Below are 20,700 nucleotides of genomic sequence, written 5' to 3' on the forward strand. Positions count from 1 at the left end.
TACAAGTCATCATGCAAACTATTTGATCTGTGATATTTCTGTTGTATGTACAGTCAATTTAACATCAGTACAGCTACAAAAATATTATTATTATTATTTTTTCAATATAATGGAAGCCACTATATTCATACCACACAGCAAAAGATCATGATGGAATGCTTCTACAATTGTCCCCAGATCACGGTAGATGCAATGCAATTAACAACAAAAAGGAAGGTTAGGTCAAATGTGGGTGAAGACTGGCAACATGCCAGATGGACCAGTCTGAAATATGATAAATGTTCTTTGAAAAACACATGCAGCCAAATCTCACCTGACTAAACTGGAAGAAGTCTGGGGTGCTACTGATTGTGTCAAACAGGTTGCCATTACATATCACTCCATCTCCAACATATCCATCCAGACACTGGCACCGCCTGAAACCTAAAAAATTCAAATGAATAAAGACGTTTATTTGTCAGACTTCAGTTTATTTCATGAAACATTCTGACTTGTCGTTACTATAACAACACAACTGTTTCTCGATCATTGTTGTAAATGAAGTGAAAATGTTTTTCATTTTACATACCCTTTTTTCTTTTGTGGGGTGTAAAATGTGCACTATCACACAAACAAGTTTGATCTCACGAATGTGCAGTGGGGCAACATTCATGACAAAACTTTTGAGTTAATCCCTGAGGCAGACTTCCCAACCCAACCATTCTGAATTTGGAGGGAAGATTCTGAATTTTCACCATTCCCTTGTTTTGTTTCAATAGCAGTTTCCCATTTTTCTTGATGATTCTACTATACACTCCAATGGGATTGCTCTTCCTTTCCAACTTTTGAGCCAAATCATCCCTACTTTTCAATCAGAAAGTTTGGGAGGTCTGTCTGAGGTGTTTATCAGATGGCAATGATACCATGAAGATGAAGAAAGATGAGACGAGACCATCGTGGAGGGTATGGCAAGGACTCACTCACCCCCATCGGCTCCCTCCAGACAGATGGCATTGGGAGAGCAGCCTCCATTATTGGAGAGACAACTTGCGGTAGGCAGATGACACTCGAACCCATTCCCCGAGTGAGGCGGCTTACACCAGCAGCTCCTAGAGTTCTACATCCGTGAAGTCAAGAATAGAGCGTAGACAGGAAGAACAAAGAGAAGAAGATGCAAGTCAAACAGATGAAAGTATTAAACATTCAGTTTAGCGATAAGATGGTATTATCTAATTTTATTGAATCAAAATGTTTATTTTTTACTAGTATTTCAAAGCACTATTTTAAGCTTCCAACTCGCATTTGAATGCTGTGAAATTCATATCGCTTCAAGGAGGCAGTGAATCCCTAATATCATATAGAAAAGGGTTGAAAAATCGTTTGAAATATGGTTGTTTGCTATCCCATGATTGCTGACTTAAATGTGAAATATGACTATACTTAACACATCTCAAGAACTACTCTGTGTTCTACAGAAAGGCCACACAACAAGGTCATCTATCTGCAAAGCAAGTTGAACTTGAGCTTGTCAGTTTTGAAAGACGTACAATGCCAGAAACTTTGCTAATTTTCTCTGATTTAATGCATGAAAGTAAATCACTACTACTGAAATAAACTTCTCAATCTCACACAACTTTAATGAGATGCTACACTTCAAAATTTTCATAAAAGTCTTGTTTCTAAAACCATGGGCATGAAAGTCCAAGTAATATTGAAGTGAAATACAGCTTAATTGTCCAGCAAGAATGAAATTTTAGAGATTTGATGGTTTCACTCAGTTTGACTCACAGCGCCATGAAATCGACAGGATGCATTGGGATGGCAGCCTCCGTTGTTCTCCATGCACAGGTTGACGGGAAGACACACAGTGCCATCGCCATAGTAACCATCATGACACTCACAGGTGGCATCCAATGATGAGGCATCATGGGAGCAGGAAGCATGGACACTGCAGCCGCCGTTGTCATGGAAACATTGATTGGTGACTATAGGGAAGATGAATCATGACAGAGTAAATGGATTTGTTAGATGATCGAGACGAGGGCATAAAGATTGTACAGAAAGATAATGGAGCTGCATGGAATCTAAAGGTGGTCTGGGAGATCATGTTCATTTGCCTCAGCAAAGAGTGCTAATAAAGTCTCTAGAAACATATAGCAGTGCCAAACTCTATTCATCTTTCTGCACCTGTGCAACTACAAAGCCTGATCAGAGGGCCCAGGTTCTGTCTCAAGCTTTGCAAAAATGAAGCCTGTTTCCCATCTTGTCGTCAGTCACAGATGCCTGCATGAAACAAAATTTGTTTCAGCAGATTTGTCATGTTTTAGAGGGATTTCTGTCATCCATTATTCCCCACAGAGCACACAGATTTTGCTGTTTGAACTCTATTGAAAGATGGGCCACAAGACCAAGTAGTACAAGGTCAATATTCTGGCTTTGCAAGACCTACCAATACAAGAGTAACCATCCCCATGGTATTGAGGCAGACACTGGCAGATGTTGCCTGGTCGACACACAGCATTCTGGTGGCAGGTAGGGGTGCACGAGGGTGGGGTGTCAAGGGGTGTGTCACAGAGAAGACCGGTCCTGTTGGCAGGGCAGAAACACTCCCCAGTCTGCCTCAGACAGATGGAGGATTCAGCACAGCGGCACTCTGTCAGAGGTAGTTAATACATAAAGAACAGAGAATATATGAGAGCTGTTATATATCATTCTAACAATTCAAATCATATAAAATCGAGTTTGGTACTCAATCCAATTTTGGTACTCTTGCATTCTGACTATAAATCATCATTACAATACGTATCATATGAACTGTGCACTGACCAATAATTCAGCCTATATATTTTCTCATTTAGTTACTCTTGACCTGTTTTACTGTAATGACAAATTTCTTTGCCTTATTCATCACTTTTGGGATAAAATTATTTTCTTTAGAGATGTTCTATCATGTGCACAATAATTCTCACCTTTACAAAGTGGACCATATCTTCCTGGTGAACACTTCTCACATGCTGTCCCTGTGTAGCCTTCGTTGCAACGACATTTTCCACTTCCCTCCATGCCATCGAGGCAGTTGCCATGGTTACTGCATGGATGGGTGGGCCCTCCTGGGCATTCTGAAAACAGATGGGACAAAGAAACTCAAATACACCCCATCTTTTACTTCCTCTTGGACAAAGACTATTTAAAAGAGAGATTTGTTCCATGTGATGCTTCTGGTTAATATGGAGGAAGGCATGATAGTTTCATTACAGAGTGATACAATCTCTTTGATCAAAGCATACCATGATGTAAATACTGTTGTTGCAAATGATTTGGATTCAAGCATTTTCTTTTGCCGAAGAACATATCTTCCCATTCTCTTCTGCTTCCAAACTATTGTTACTTGTAGTGCTAATATATTAACAATTAATACTGTAACGGCCATCTTTTTTTTCAACATATACCACAATTAATATCTATGACTGCATTCGTCATCGCCATCAATATCACTGACATCTTCTTCTTCATTATTATCTATTCTTCTTCTTCTTCATCATCACAATCATCCTCATCATCTTCTCTGCCATTACAATGACTATCTCTTTCATCATTACCTCCTTTTTTATCGTCATCATCTCCATCATCATCATCGCCATCATCGTCAGTACCATCATCAACATCATCATTACCATCATCACCAACATCACCATCACCATCATCATCGCCATCATCGTCAGTACCATCAACATCATCATTACCATCATCACCAACATCACCATCACCATCACCATCACCATCACCATCACCATCATCAGCATCATCACAATCATCATCATCATCATCATCATCATTGCCATCATCATCATCAACATCATCATCATCATCATCATCATCATCTTGATAATTACCACCACAATCAACATAATCTTCTTATTCATCATTGTAAGCATCAGTTTCTTCTTATTATCACCACTATCATTATCGTCATTGTCCAAACAGTCCACCTTTTGTAAACATTACCGAGACAGTTGGGGCCATAGTATCCCGGACAGCAAAGGGGCCTCGTGGAGGTAAAGTTGCATCTGGCGTGGCAGCCCACCATGCTGTTATACCAGCCTCCTATGTACCTACAGCCCCTCTCCACCTTGCCCTGTTCACGGGACAAAGTCAGAATTACAGTGACGCAGTCTTATCCACAAATCATAACCGAGAATAAGTATTCACAGAGTATAAATGAAGATGAAAAGCTACAATATTCCATCTTGTTTTGATGAGCATTACCGTAATCTGCCGGCAACTAATTGGTGAGAACATCAGCACAACAATTCTTTTTTTTTTCTCCCTGATGACTAAATACTGCCAATTCTTACTAATGCTTGCCATGAACAATATCCACACTATATTGAATTGATCTATATCCTGTTATTCCTACCAATGTACACCACATGAAAAGGCTTGGCTCCAAAGCTCCTATAAAAACTCCCTCCAACTTATGAGATCATGCAAGTCAAAACCTATAATTTCTATGAATCTTGCCACTATCAATGGTGCTTGAAGAAGCAACCAAAAGAAATAAAAAATATTTCAGTACATCCAATACTTCCAGTAATCCCAGAAGACCACTTACCACCTGAGGAGTATTGGGCGGACACATGGGACTACCACATCTCCTACAGCGGCCCTACAGGGAGACATTTATTAGAGACAATTACTTTACTTTCATAAAATTCATATTGTTAGGCCTAGAGATATATATATGTGGAAAAAAATGCAGTAATTGGATGCAATATCTAAGCTATGGCCATTAAGTTCCTGCAAACAAATTTCATGGATCTAATTGATGTGCTAGAAATATGTAAGTGTTGGTCATACTTTTACTTTGACTAAAAGAGAAAGCACTGTAAAATTGAATATGGATGAACATATTTATGGTAGTCTTGATGATCTAACTTCTTCAGGAGAAAACTAAATCTTACACTGGAGAAACTTAATCTTAAATGGGAGACACACAGCTAGAAGGGGAGAAATTTAAACTCGAGCAAGAGAGTGGGATATTTTGCAAAAATGGTCTCAAAGCGGGAGAGTCAGAGTCTCTGTTACACACCATTTCAATGGTAGATGTTTCCCTGTCACATCTTCCCTCCAAGCGAGGTAGAGAGAGGACTCGAGTGACAGGGTACAGTATGCCGCCCATAAACTCCATCCCGACGCCAATCACTCGACTCTTCTCATTCAAGAGGAGCTCCCCCTACAGGCAAAAAGATGAAGAATCCCCCAAATTAAGAGGATTGAAGAAAATACAAGGGTAAATATGGGTTTTGCAAAGTAAACTATACCTCATCTGCAAGAGATCTAATGAACAAAATAATCATGAATGGATGATTGATGGCTCACACACTGTACTTAGGAAAGACATCAAGCTAAACGTCAACAACAAAAACATGTTCTATGTCATTTGATTTGTTTGGTATGCATGAAAGCGGCCACTGGAAATACTGAATAAAACATATTTCTTAATATTACAAGTATCCAATGACTATAACTGATGCAGATACTGTAAAAACATATGTTACATCTACTGCAGATGCAGGGCTGCCAACCTTTGCACATCTAAAAACACACTGGTACACAGTCAAACCATTTTGCAAGCAAAAGTCATACTCTGGCTTAAGATGGGGCAACTGCTCATACCACAGTAGGCCTATACACTTTAAATCATATTTCTTTTTTTAAAAATCTCATTAGAAAAACACATTTCATTGCTTTTGCTTCAGAACGAGCACACAAATATCTCAAACAGGGGAGTTGACAACCTTGTCAAGTGTTGGAATCCTATTTCACATATTTTCTCTCTACTGGGTGTCCTGTCAAGGAGATCAAAACTATTCAATTACTTAATTCAGAGGAATATTAAGTACTAGTAATTAACGCTGTTTAATAGGGATTATAATTCAGCATACATTATGCCCTCACCTCACTGTTAACCTCGAGCCTAAGATCCAAGCCAGAGAGGGTAGGGAGATCAAAGTGACTACTGACACGCCACAAGGTACCAACATAGATCTGTGGGAAGACACATAGAAATAAATCGTCATCTAAATATATTGAAAAAACAAAGTTTTCTTGTTTTTCCCAGCTAACCCCCAACAGCTCTTTCTGACAACATGGTATGTAGACATCAAAATTTTAAAAATTGACACTGATGTTGCCATCTCACCTCATCCAACAAGACATGGTGGGCAATGAACTCCTGAAGCAGCAGCTGGTTGCCGGGGGCAACCAATTTCTCCATCACACCAGGAGGAAGTAGGTCAAAGGCCTCGTCTGTGGGTGCAAACACTGTTTTGTCCATGTGACCAGGCCGGCCCTTGGGACTATGGCCATGCATGCTCTGTCTGGGGGGCCCATGAGGGGAAATCCGTCGACGTTGCCTTTTTTTGTTCAAATCATCATTATCTTGACCTCTGACACCACGGTCATCATTTCCTCGCAGGATCGATCCATATCCATTTCTGCCTTGATAATTACCATCCCTACGTGTTGGCCAACCAGGACTTAACCTCAATCCTGGGGGAGCCATCCTTTTGTCTAGTATCGGAGGACCATTGGGTCCTCTAGACAGGATGCCTATGTCTACACCCCTCCCACGCGGTGGGACATCTTCCATCACCTCTTCCGAGGAGTCGCCCATCCCAAAGTCACCCGAGACTCCCTGAATGTCCTCATCCCACACTGGACGTTCCGGAGGAAATCTGGGTCCCCTGATGGGACCAGAGGGGCCCATGGGTCTCCTGCTTGGGTTGAAGAAAAGATCACGCAGCATGGGGGTCTGTCGCATCAGCTGTAGGAAGATGGTCAGGTTGTGACTCGCTGCTAAAGAGTCTAGCATCTCACTGGAGTTCCGCCTGCGGTGGGGTGGCCTTCTCCCATGGGAGCCACATCCAAATTCCTGGTGTGAATCAGAAACAATAAATAATATAAGATGGCAAGTACTTGCAGTTTTCAATAACAATAAATGACCATTTAAACAATACAGGTCTGCAGCCTATCAATACACTCATAGTTACACTTTTCACACATTATATGTTCAACTTGAAATGACATTTCTATCAGTTTAATCCAGAGGCATCATAGAGATATCTATAATGAGTATGAATACCAGGAAACAATATATCAGTAAGACAGGGAAAGACCAGAAGTCCATATCACAAGTGATCAGAGAATTTGATGCACACATAAAACCACTCATATAGATTCTTATATCACCCTATCCTCTTATGCAAATTGATGTCATTTATCAAAATCAGGGTGGAAAAAAGAAGAAGAAAGCAACATCAACATCTATGATGAAAGATTGTATTCTCTCTAAAATTTGAACTACAGTGCTTGGTGACTGACGTACCCATTCCATAGGCCAGTCATACACCGTAGGAGGCACTAGCATGGTATCAACTAGATGGATCACTCCGTTGGATGCAGGAATCTCTGCCTCTGTGACTTGACTCACACCTCCCAAGATAACATCACCCTCCTGTGGACACATGCCAAGAGAAAGAGCACAAGAGCAGAAGAAAGAAAACGAGTGAGAGATAAATAGAGAAAAGAATAATTTATTGAAAGAGAAAGGGAGAGATCAAGGAAGCGATATGATAAATTAAGAATGGGAGAAAGAGAAGGTGAGATATGGGTGGATGGAGGGCTTAGGTGTTATAAGGATGGAGAGAGGAAAATAAAATTGTTTATTTTACTGTTACATCATTGTGATTCAATAAATAATCTACTTGGTTTGAAAGTTTATACTGTAATGATTTTAATTGTTATGGCTTAGCTCTGTTCTCACTATCAGAGTCACAGTCATGCAAGTGAGCTGAGCAGGGGCGTCAAGTAATCCCATCTAAGTGTTCCCTATTTTATGACTAAAATATTATAACTGCACAACAGAAACACATTTTCAGAGCTTGCATTCAGTATCTCTTTTCCTAACAAATAACAATTGCTGCAAAAAATCTGCAGAACAATGGACAAAATAAAGCATGCGCTGTGCACTGGCGCAGCGTAAGTCAACACATTCATACAGAAATCAAACAGTGCTGCTGCCATTGGATTTTGAACATTTATATGTGACAGCAAGAATTGGAGAGAGTCTAAACTCACAGTGGTGGTAGATATACGTAAATCCTGGCCATTCATGGTCCCGATAGTGGTGCGGTTACGGAGGTCATCCCACGAGAATCGGCTGCCACCGATGACATGGTACGTGATGTACTGAGTCAGGAGGTAGCAGGATTGTTGAAGACCAGCCAGCGATAGATGCTTCATGGAATGAAAACAAATATCAAATATGAAAACTTTTTACAGGAGGCAGTATACTATGTCATCAGCAATCCGGATCCTTAAAAAAAAAAATACTGTCCTATGTTTCAAGCTTATATGATAACAGCCATCCTCATTCAGTCACAGCTAAATCCCCTGACTTTACAAAATGTTATGATAATATTGTACGAGAGATTTTTAACAATGGATCTGTGATGAGTAGTGTTTGGACATTTGATGACACTGAGTTTAAAGTAGTTTGAAGGATTAAATCTTTTAAATGCATATGTTTAATTTAAACCTGAGTTTATTATGCAGGGATCAGCATGAGTTTTGTCCTTATTCCACAAACTTTTTGCACTTTTAATCCTTCACACAAAACACTAATTTTGCTTTGTGGAAACATTTGCAGGTTTTACGCTGTGATGCATTTCATCTACATGAATTTACACAATTACTTGCAAGGAATTACTCATTAGTGGAAGTAAGTGCTAGAAATTAATGATGCAAAAGCTGACATTACCTGCTGCCTCAGAAAGGTGTCTACTGCATAATTAGTAGGCACAAAGACAGTGTAAAGACCCCTCCTCCTCAGGAACATGTCAGCAGACCGAAGCTAGAGAAAGATTCATAAATTTGAAAGGCATGATTATAGAACTTTCGTTGCAGCAATACACTGATACTCAGCATGGACACTCATAGCAATTTAAGCTGGAATGTGAACATTAAAAAAAAATCAAATTGATGGGGGGGTCCATTTGATATATTTCAAAAATATTGTAAAACACATCAACTTTTCTTAATAAGAAATCAACTATTGTGGTTTAACATCATGTCATCAAACAGCTTAAAAGAAAATCGCAAAGACTAAAAGTGCAACTAAAAAAAAAAATCATGCCTGTCAATCTGAAAATCTAGGAAAGAGGAGCTTTCTGAGAATTCAATGAAATATACTCACATTTGATAAGAGGTAAAGAAATGTACTGGCCTCTGGGATACCCCTTAGCTCCTAAACAGGGTAACAAACAGGTGTACAGATGAACATTTAGACAGATAGATTGATAGATAGATAGATAGATAGATAGATAGATAGAAATTAAATAGATAGTAATAATAATCACATCGGTGATTTCCACCCATACGTACTTATAGCACTGTGTGCTGAACATCGCCCGATTTCCCAATATAGAAGCCTTTGTTACATCATAAACCCTCAGCTGCACAGCGCGCCTCGCCCTAGTAGAAACTAGAGCACGCACTTTAGTGCGCGCAAACCTCAAATACGCGCAGCATGAACTCCCAAGTTCATTGACCCTACCTGCAAAAAAACATCAAAAATCCTTCATAAATTCCCCCAAAATTCCTGGATCACTACCAAAATTTAATCATCTGTTACTTGTATCATTCTAAACATTTCCTGCAAGTTTCATTCAAATCCGTTCACTACTTTTTTAGTTATTTTGCACACGGACAAACTAACTAACAAACAAACAAACCAATGGTAACGAAAACACAACCTCCTCCCTTGGCGGAGGTAATAACATTATACAAAGCATACAAACAAAAATTGCAAAACAAATTTTACATACATGTAAATACATGTACATAAGACTCAAAATTGTCAATGCAACTGACATAACTACATAAATAAAGTCAAATCTGACAAACATATGCCATTTTATACGAATGAGATTTGACTTTTTGTTTGAAATTGTCAATCGGCATCTGACTTTTCAGTGGGTCTGGCAGAGAATTCAAAGGTGTTAGTGCAGCATAAGAAAAAGCCCTCTCCCCGTAAGACTTTCTACAGATGGATGGTACTCCGAATACAAAGTTTTGGGCATAGGATCGGTAGATAAATTGGTTGTGTGATGAATGATTAGATAGACAGATACAGCTGAGTTGACAGACAGAAATATAGATAGATTGAAATAAGATTATGAATATAGACAGACAGATTGATAAATTTATCGACAGGTATATATGATTCACAGAAATGAGATTGATAACCTAACCAGAAAGTCTTTTTCCACAAGGATCTTATATCTGACTGCTCTTGTACACTCTGTCACAACTGAAGAAGTAGAGTTGTACGTCACAGCTGATACAATACTCAAGTAACAGAGTAAAACAAAATCTATATAAGTAAGCAATTAAGAATATCTGTCTATGACAGCTAAAATAACAAATCAAAATGAGCGAGAGAAGTATGCAAGAATGAGTTTGTATAGCTTACAATATTTCACTTCTACCATAGTTGAATAGTATAGACTACTACTAAACATCAAAGGACTTGTGATTTATTTGCCATCGCACAACTGAGACTTTCTTTGTGTTCAATATGACAGTACCTCATAGATATGGCTATAGCACACAAGGCCATTTCCAACGGAGTCCATGTCACAGTAACACCCTCTCCGATGCACACCGGTTTGCATGCACTCTGCCCTGGGGTGGCAACCTCCATTGTCAATCAAACAAGGATTTATATCCATGCACCAGATACCGTCGCCATAGTAACCGTCTACACACTGACAGCTCCGCTTTGATGAGAAGGAAAGATTCAAGATATTGTTTCCATTTCTACATTTGGCACTTTCAAAAGAATTTGTTTGCATATGTGTCTTATGCATTCATTTGTGCATTTTCTGTTGAATTATTTCATTATTTCAGTAAAATATCTATCAATTTTTACCTTTAATTACTATGATTTCATTTTGAATCAATTTTACTTCTAAACATAGCACACTGGGATTTTTAGATTTTCTTACACTGGTAACCAGTTTGTACTACATTATTTATTGATTGAGCCTTAACCGGTAGAGGATTGGCTGATTTTGCTACAAAACACAATTTCCATAGACACTTGCCTGAGTATACTCAGGACTCGTCCTCAACGGGTTAATATTGTGGAAAGTACACATAGGTTCTACTATTAAGCACAATGAAAGTGTTTTATAAAGATATAACATTTGTGCAAAAGAATGAATATACAATAAACACAGGGTGGATTAATTGAACATCTGGTAACTCATGATCAGGCACTATATTTTAGCAATCTTTCCTGCAATAATAGCACAATTGTACAACAAACACATCAAACACAAACTTCTGTCTTTCGAACTATGAAGTGTAATACTGGAGACATAATTTGGGGTGCATCACACAAAAAGAAAATTAAAGTGTTTTTTTCCTTTCTATTCCCATTCTCTTATAAAAAAAAAAATTGTCATCACAATCTCATGGTAATAGGTAAGTAAATACAGAAAGTTTGAATTTAAATCCATTTGTCTTGCAATCTTAAAACACTGGCAAAAATAAGAATAACTGATTGCAAACCACCTGTGTTCGTGATTCCTGGATGCAGATAGCATGATCACTACAGCCTCCATGGTTTGCAGACATGCAGCACATTGGCCCTGTTATCATAAAGAAAATCATTTGTACAATAATAATAATAATAATAATAATAATAATAATAATAATAATAATAATGATGATAATAATAATAATAATAATAATAATAATAATAATAATAATAATAATAATAATAATAATAATAATAATAATAATAATAATAATAATAATAATAATGATGATAATAATAATAATAATAATAATAATAATAATAATAATGATAATAATAATAATAATATATGACATAAAAATAAATGTTCATTATCCATTGGCAAACAAATAAATAAGCACAAATAAAACTGCTCCTTGCACAGACAACATCAGTTTACGAATCACATATTAACCACTCACAATGAAGGAATTGTTTCAAGATAAATAGTGCAGGCTTAACGGAACCCGAGGATAGTGTGAACAGAAAATGAATGTGTTTCTTCAAACATGTAGGGATAAAAATCAGGTTTTCTCTGATTCAGTAATCCATTTCAGAAGTATGCATTCATAACAACACAGACACCATCTAAAAGTGAAAAATTTGTATTGAAAGAAACAATCCCACATTATATTTTATCATGTATTGATTCCAAATTAATGAATTCTTTAATTCAAAATTTGTGGAGGTAACTTGTAATACTCACCATCACATGGTGTGATTTCATCCTGAAACAATGCATGAGAAATATTTTATTTTAATAATACATGCTTTAGTAAAAGTGCAACATGGAATATTTATATTTAACATGACTTTAAAAATACACTTCATATTAACAAATGATAGGGAGCAAAGGCAATCTACCAATATATGCAGATATGTGGAAAACATCCTAACACAAAGAAGTGATATTACCTTTGCATAAAATGACTGTGTTTCTCCTCTTTATTAATCAAGCATATCACAAAAACTTTACCTTTTAGCTTGCATTCTTTGTAAGTCTGTAGACTAATCTAGCTTCCATCAACATTGCATAAGACGATTTGGTGCTCAATCAAAAAGAAGACCGTATTCACTCATACCTTCACATACTCATGTAACATATGATATAAATCTTGGAGTTTGGTTTCCTGCAAAAAGAAGTTTGAATGAATGAACGGCCAGGGAGAGATTGTGGATGGACCATGCATACCGTTGGTGTGGATTCATTTGAAGGACGCCCTCTTTCGACAGGTTGCAGCAGACGCAAGATGCCGTGTGCCACACCGTTAGGTAAGATGAGAATATCAGGTGCTGCTATGGGAACCATGTTCACGTATGTCTGTTCCAAGAAAAAAAAAATGTCATCCAAGCGAACTAGTTCCCTATGTGCTTTATAAAGAAATAAATCACTGAGATTTGTGTATTTTCTTATTTAAATATGGAGCTTTAATTTGCTTATTTTCTTTTTTGATACTTTTTCCATGCACAACTATTCCATGAAAAAAAAAATTTGCACAGCCTTCTCAAGTCCATTGTAACATGTCATGCAAAGAACAGACAACCTCAAGCACAACAAGACTATCAGAATTGCAAAAAGTTCACTGAATTGAGCAAACAAGATTATCTTTGCCTGTTATTGGAATCAAAGGAAAAATTGGGAGTTTGTGGGGGTAATCATTGGCCTGCTGGGTATACACGTATCAAAAACTATGATTTTAACTTATGACAATGTGGCAAGTTGGGGCATCAATATACATTTCCTCATCTTGAAACTATTGATTATTTGCGTTAGCAGAAAATAAATTTGATGGAAAGAAAAAGGACAAGGGGAGATTATGACTTCAATATGAAAGGCTTAAACCCAAATGTAAGAAGAAAGGATATAGCACATAATAATATGCATTCAGTCCTGGTTTGGTACACTACCTGGCCATTATGCCGGTGTATTTGTAATGAGTCATTATTCACTGTTGTCAAATGGAGATCTGTCCCTGTCAAATTCTGGAGATAAAATGTCTGACCAATGACAAGATGATTCATTACTTCCCCTCCATCCATCTGTTAAACAAACAAACAAACAAACACACAAACAGAGATTACAATGATCAAAGAGTTTTACACAGCTACAGAAGATTTTAAGAATGAATAATCATCACAACAAGAACATCAATAACAAATTTCTTCATATTTCAATATTACATAGGACTTTATTAGCATAAATTGGAGTCTGGAGAATGAACTACAAAAATTATTCATCAGCAAGAAGTTGACTGCAGGGATGAAGCACAAAAAGATTACTTTATAATCAGTACATGATGCAACAGCTTAGAGCTCCCTCAGGCTAATCCATGACAATAATCATAGAGTCATCAGCTTACCAGAACTGATGAGTTGAGTTCAGACAGTGCCTGGTTACTGGGGAGGAATATGGTAAATGGAAGATCCGAGTCTGATGGCGGAAGCTGCGGTGGCTGGGGAGAGAAACAAAATATGTTTTATAGAGTTTCCACATGAAATTATTAAGTACAGTAACTCCTTCACCTTGTGAGAAAAATCTAATTCTGATGTTTTCCCATCTGCAGTAACTTTAAGATATTTGCTTACCAAAATGATTATTTAAAGTAACTAAAGAATTGATGTTCCAGTTACTAGAGGTGCAGTCATTATGACAATTCATGCATGTGTTTATTCTGGCACAAAGTAATTGGAAAATTACAGTGTAAATGCTGAGATGAAAAAAAAAAAAGTAGATGAAGACATTCTACGGTAACATTCTTGGAATGATGCGGGAACATATATTTTGTATATTCATATATACATTCATAATATGTTGGGGTTTTTTGGCTATCCTTTGTTTTGTATCATTTTGATGCTTTTATTTCTGTGAAGTTTGTGAATGTCTGATGAAATATTGATTTATACCTTCAACTTTGTAAACCAAGACCAAGCCATGAGGTAGTGTTGTACATCTCGTGAAGTTGAGGCCAGTACATCAGTCTTCCTTCTAATGGCTTGAATTCTCTGGACCCAATATGGCACATCAAAGTCCTACATGGGCAGAATTAGATACAAATGGGCATTTCTGCTCATGTACATGCTTCTCTCTAGTATTAATACTTCAATCTCTGTTAATATTTGTAACTAGTCTATTCATTATCAGAGTAATACTTTTTGAGAACAATAACACCCACTATTGAACAACCTTTTTAAACTTAATAAGAATTAGATGCTTTGATCAAAGTTTAAAAGAGAGGAGAAGGCACATTTCATCAACAAAGAAAATATAATTTAATCAGATATTTGAAGAAGGAGTGTATATCTTTCTGATGATGTTTTCAAAAGATGGCCATAAACTCTTCACAGAGTGCCAACATAGAACCTTTCATAATGGTAGCTGATACAAGACATGTAGGGAAACAAGTAGAAAAGGAGGAAGATGAACTCACACTTAGCACACACAGGAATCCATTCACTGTTTGACTGCACTGAGAAGGCCGAGTGTTGACTACAAATGTGTCATTCAAAGGCTGAGGAATACAAAAGCACAAGTAGTCAAAATTGTTATCAAAATTTCACTTAATTTTGGTACAAAAAATACATATGCATATATTTTGTAGTCAACCCATATCTTACAGAAAATGTAACAATAATTTAAATAGTGGCATATTTGCTATATATCCCAAAATATTATTGTTTTTATTTTTCATTTGATAGTTTGGTCGTAAGTTAATGTATCCATGCTCCTTATCTTGTTCTTCACACTTGGTTTCTACCCGGACCTACGCTTAACAAACATAAGAAATTAAGCTTGCTTTTAAATAGGTTCCATCATATTTCTCTAAAAATGTTTACCTAGATTCAAATTTTCATAGTTCGACAGCTATGCTTTACATAGTTAGTAACGTTTTATTGTGCATCAAAGCTGGATACCTTGCATCATTCAATTTTATAATAATAATAATAATTAGACAAATTTGTATAGCGCAGCTACTATGTAAATATACTCTACTGCGCTGTGATGTAACAGAGCTCCTGTCACTGATTAGACACACGAAAATAAATAACAAATTAATCAAAGGCTTCTGAAAAAAGATAAGTCTTCAATAAAGATTTGAAGACAACAAGTGATGATGCCTTCCTCAGTTTCTCAGGTAATTTATTCCAAAGTTTTGGAGCAGCACAGCTGAAGGCACAGTCCCCTAAAGTTACTTTCGTTTTTAAGTGAGATTGCTTTAGAAGCAACTTATCCTGTGTACTTCGTAAATTATGAGAATATGACTGTGATTTCATTGATATCAATTCTGATAAATAACCAGGTGCTTGACCATACAATACTTTATAAACAAATATCAAAATTTTAAATACAATTCTCTGTCTTACTGGCAACCAATGTAACTTCTTCAAAACAGGTGAAATATGTGAAAATTTTGACGAACTGAACACAAGTCTCGCACATGCATTCTGTACACGCTGAAGCTTGGTTATCTGTGAATCTGGTAAACCAAACAATAGCCCATTACAATAATCAAGCCTATTGCTAATGAATGCGTGAACAAGAGTTTCAGCGTCTTCCTGGCTCAAATATCTCAAAAATCTCAAATTTTGTGTTATATCTAATGTGTTTTTGCATTGAGAAATAAGAAACTTTTAGAGAAGTGAAATTAAATGTGAAAAATGTTTCATAGGCACCAACAATTACAACTATCCTACACAAAAGATAGATCAGAGTACAAACATGAAAACTTTGAATTAGCACAGCTAGAACACATCACAGTATGAATCATCAAACTTGCTATAGCAGCAACATTTTTCGACATAAATTCATGATGTGCTTTTCCTCTTTATCAAGAAAAGAAAAAAATCATGTAAGTAAATATTGCAAAATATGTGACACAGTGACATCAGGACAAGATGTATCATGATATATGGTGATTTTCTGAGCTGTCATCGGCAGTTATATTTTACTGTTACATACAGTATATAACTTATTCTAATGAGGCACAATTCATTGATAGAAAGAAATTGAAGAGATCAATCACTTTGGAAACTATCTGTATACGTGCATAGAACTATAAAACATATAACACATTCAAACATTGTCTAGATTACACATGCTTACTTGTGATATGGTAATAGTCTCCCCTGGTTGTAGACTCAAGAAGTTTTGACTTGACTCAGATTCAAACCGCACTGAATGGTTTGTGCTGAGAATGTGGGACCTTCATACACAAGATTGATATGAACCAAGACATACATGTTATATATTGCATAATATGCTTGCAAAAAATAATAAGATATGATATGAACCAACACAAATCAAATCATTTTCAAAACATTAATGATTTCTTGATCTTTGTTGAATACCTAATATGTGGATAAACTTTTTTTTTTCTGTCAACAGATCGGCAGCCAGTATGTATATCTGCATTTTCCCCAAGCAATGAGTGGTATTCTGCATGTTGCTCTGATAAATTGTGCAAGCAAAGAAGAGACAATACCTGTGTTCATTTGTTTTCTTGTTTGTTTGATTACCTTACAAAGTAGGCTGCGGCAGGCTCCCACTGAAGAGCGCCCTCAGTGATGTTCTCCAGGTCAAGAATTGCCTCCGCAGGTGGAATGATGATCCCTACACTGTGATTGGTTGTTGCTAGGTAGCCAATGAGGTGAGATCTCTGTAAGGTGAACATAATCACATGGCATTATAGAGGAGCTATGCCAAAGAAAAGGATTTAGCATGAATAGCTATGTCTTAAAGTATCTCTAATGTGGTAAAAGTAGCAGTAGTTGTAGCAGTAGTGATGATTGAAATTATATAGAAATTATGATGATATGAAATAATTATAAAAAAAACCCAATTATATGATTCCATGTATGAATTGGGAAATATAAAGCAGATAAAGAATTATTACTTTAAAAAAAAACTAACCCATTCTATCACAAGCATGTTTCTGAGAACATATCACATTCTGACATATTTATATGGTATATGATAAGACTCAGCACTTCTACATATTGCTATCTGTGCTATCTACTGTTAGCGTAAGTATTCTGCAGCAAACTGGTGACATTTTCAATTTGTTATAAAACATATACACAAAAGTTTTTAAAGGGTTTTTGTTTTTGTTGGGTTTTTTTAATGAGGCACTACAGCATATTCTAGCTGGCTTCTCTTTCTGAGCACTTTGAGATATCATAACAATTTTATTTCTCTTGTCGCAGCCAAATGCGATGGATGAAATTAAAGCTAGTCCAACGCCACTGTCACTATATTACAGAGTGCTCGAAAATCGTAATGTTTTTTGGCAGCATATTTTGCATATCAGCTTCATGATACATATGCAATCAGCTATATTGCTGAATCACCAAGTTAGCTATATCAATCCTAAACTCTTAATTCATGTGTCAGTGGAGTCTATTCTAAAGGGCATACTAAAAAGAAAAAAAAAGTTGCACAAACCTGAATTAATCTCCAGAATGGCTCAGCTCCATCCATCTCTTCCAGCTCCTACAAACCAGAATTTGACATTTTAGGGTAAAAGATCCATACACACCAATCTCATTTCAATTCATGAAACAGAAAACTAAACAATGTTTTCACTTGTCAAACACATATAGCAGCATGACAAAGAAATAGATCCACGCAGCAGTGACTGTTTTCAATATACATTTCTATGCAAATTATTTTACGAAAATATATCACCAACTTCTAAAAGTCATTTCGAGGTGCAGTATCCAGACATACATTTCTCATTTTCAAGAAGAGAAAATTGTTCAATACATCAGGAGACAATAACTTTGATCATCATGCTTACCACAGCTAGGTTAGCAAAGCACCTTCGACCTAGTCTATGGAGTTCTGGTGGGCACATGCAGTCAAAGGTCCCAGGTCCATTTGGTACACACAGTGCCTGAGGTACAGAGGAATTGTGGTGGTGGCATCATTAGGCACTTTACTTGACAAGGTAATAATAATGGTATTGAATTCTTTGAGAGGGTTCCACACTACCCCTCAGCATTGCTATGCCCAAGAATTGAGGGCAAATAAAAGGATGGTTTTTGATAAAAGTGCCTCTTCAGTTTTGACAATTGTACATTTGAAGGAAAATAATGCTTGATCACAAAACTCAAGTTTATTAAACTTTGCAAATACAAGAAAGTTGTCATGAGTAACTGATGTTTTACATGAGAATTAGAGATACATGATGGAGTGACATGTATTGCTCTTTTGGTATGATCCATTAAAGGCCTGAATGACAATCAAATCAGAGACAACTAAAGTATCATTTCTCTGTGCAAGTTCTGGACAATTTAGTTCTGGACAAGTTCCCAACATATCATCTCAGCAGAGAATAATTCAACTTTTATGTTCTTTCATGCACTTCCAAGTATATAAGCTGAGGAGAGTTTTAGGTACCTGTCATCATAGATTTCATCCAGCAACAACCTGTAGCATATGATTGATTAGGTTGAAAAAAAAAAGTTTATAAATTGAAGCACCTCATAATAGCAGTTTCTATGTCAGTTATGGTTAGTTCATTGCTGTCATATGGTAACGAGGTATATTGTAACTTAAACGAATTGCATATAATTTTGCAAAAGTGAACCCTGGTCAAAATCTGTTCACTTTCCATTCTGACTTATGGCATCTCCCAATATGCCTGACAATATACATGTGTGTAAATAAGATTATGACCTACCGAAGCATCACATGGGTTGTTTGGTATGCAGGCATTGATGGGTTCACAGGAAAAACCATTCCCTTCAAAACCAGGCAGGCAGTAACACGAAACCTGAGAAACAAAGGCACCAATATCAGTCAGTTATTCACCACAAACACCTCAAGTTCTTGGTACATTCATAACACAAATGACTGCCTTTTACTGAACATTTGGATCAATTGTTATCAATATCGTGCACGGCTCCAAAATTCTTGACATTCTGTTCAGATCAAGCTTTACATGTCAGCTATCAAATAATTTAGCTTTGATGACAATAAAAACAGATTGTCATTGCATGTTGATTTTTCATCATGTAAAATTTCTTCATAACTAATGATTTATTTTGTTACTTTGTCAGCAATCACTCTGGACTCCGTCGAGGAATATTTGTCCAAAATTGTGAGACAACTTCTTTTGCTTGTCTGTTTCCTTGTTTGCTATCTCTCTTATCAGCAGTATGTTTTCCTCCTGCATACACAGGTACTGATGGCAGGAAATGGGACATCATGCTATGTCTGTTCAGATGATTTCTTGAAGATATTGACCTACTTCCACAAGAATGGATCAACACAAAACAGACTCAAACTGTTACAGAACCATCTGATAATGACAGACATCAAAGACTGTTCCATAAAGACTGAGCATTACCATTGCAGAACTCCACTTCAGTGCTATGCCTGACCCATAATTCTTTCTTTTTTAACTGAAGTAGAGAATCAAGACAACCAAAGTCTGGAGACCAACAATGGTCGTGCACCTGATCTAGTAAGAGTGAATGGAAGCAGGTGGCATTAGGATGACATCCTCCATTATCCCGGAGACAGCTGCTCTTGGAGTGACACCTGCTGTCTTCCAGAGCACCAGTCTGGTTTCCATAGAGACAGACACACCTACTCTGGCCAGGCCTCTCATAGACACATGTTTCCTAATCAGAGAAGCAAATATATTATACATAAAAATATCAACACAGCACAATAAGTCATTTCTTTTTTTTTTTACTTTTTTCATTTCTAGATTAAAAAGCAACAAAGAAAAAAAAAACAACTACAACACAGCACAGAAAGTCATTCATTTTTGGAACTGTTTTCCATTTCTAGCTTGAAAAGCAACAAAGAAAAAGAAACAACTACAAACAAACAATAAAAACAAAAGGAGAACAATTAATTATCATTATGAATGGTCCAAGGTTCTGGGTGGTGCAGCAATTTAATAACTAGTTTTCGTACCTGATTTCAATGAAGGATGCTTTTATTGAGAGCTTCAAATTCACTTCCACTACTTATGCAGGATTGAAGAATCTACAGCATCTACACTTAGCCTTCCTGGTGAGGTCACAACTCATATGAAAACTATGTCACTTTAGTATGACCTCCATGT

The 20,700-nt window shown here is 36.7% G+C and overlaps 1 protein-coding gene across 1 annotated transcript in view; it reads right to left on the reverse strand.

Moving 5' to 3' along the window:
* LOC140245771 (stabilin-2-like) overlaps positions 1-20,700 on the reverse strand; it is a 59,979-nt gene that overhangs the window by 27,141 nt on the left and 12,138 nt on the right. Inside the window, exons 14-39 of the mRNA XM_072325295.1 lie at positions 20,081-20,248; positions 19,303-19,395; positions 18,418-18,513; positions 18,063-18,110; positions 17,143-17,277; positions 14,528-14,653; positions 13,984-14,076; positions 13,532-13,663; positions 12,816-12,944; positions 12,330-12,351; positions 11,620-11,696; positions 10,629-10,820; positions 9,236-9,286; positions 8,801-8,893; positions 8,119-8,277; positions 7,367-7,495; positions 6,182-6,913; positions 5,938-6,027; positions 5,069-5,212; positions 4,592-4,645; positions 3,985-4,114; positions 2,949-3,098; positions 2,429-2,632; positions 1,768-1,964; positions 964-1,096; positions 314-423 (exon numbers count right to left, since the gene is read on the reverse strand). Of these exons, the coding sequence (XP_072181396.1) occupies positions 314-423; positions 964-1,096; positions 1,768-1,964; positions 2,429-2,632; positions 2,949-3,098; positions 3,985-4,114; positions 4,592-4,645; positions 5,069-5,212; positions 5,938-6,027; positions 6,182-6,913; positions 7,367-7,495; positions 8,119-8,277; positions 8,801-8,893; positions 9,236-9,286; positions 10,629-10,820; positions 11,620-11,696; positions 12,330-12,351; positions 12,816-12,944; positions 13,532-13,663; positions 13,984-14,076; positions 14,528-14,653; positions 17,143-17,277; positions 18,063-18,110; positions 18,418-18,513; positions 19,303-19,395; positions 20,081-20,248 (3,687 nt within the window). The remainder of the gene's footprint in view (positions 1-313; positions 424-963; positions 1,097-1,767; positions 1,965-2,428; positions 2,633-2,948; positions 3,099-3,984; positions 4,115-4,591; positions 4,646-5,068; positions 5,213-5,937; positions 6,028-6,181; positions 6,914-7,366; positions 7,496-8,118; positions 8,278-8,800; positions 8,894-9,235; positions 9,287-10,628; positions 10,821-11,619; positions 11,697-12,329; positions 12,352-12,815; positions 12,945-13,531; positions 13,664-13,983; positions 14,077-14,527; positions 14,654-17,142; positions 17,278-18,062; positions 18,111-18,417; positions 18,514-19,302; positions 19,396-20,080; positions 20,249-20,700) is intronic.

Source organism: Diadema setosum, chromosome 2 (genome assembly GCF_964275005.1).
Source record: "Diadema setosum chromosome 2, eeDiaSeto1, whole genome shotgun sequence".
Taxonomy (NCBI): domain Eukaryota; kingdom Metazoa; phylum Echinodermata; class Echinoidea; order Diadematoida; family Diadematidae; genus Diadema; species Diadema setosum.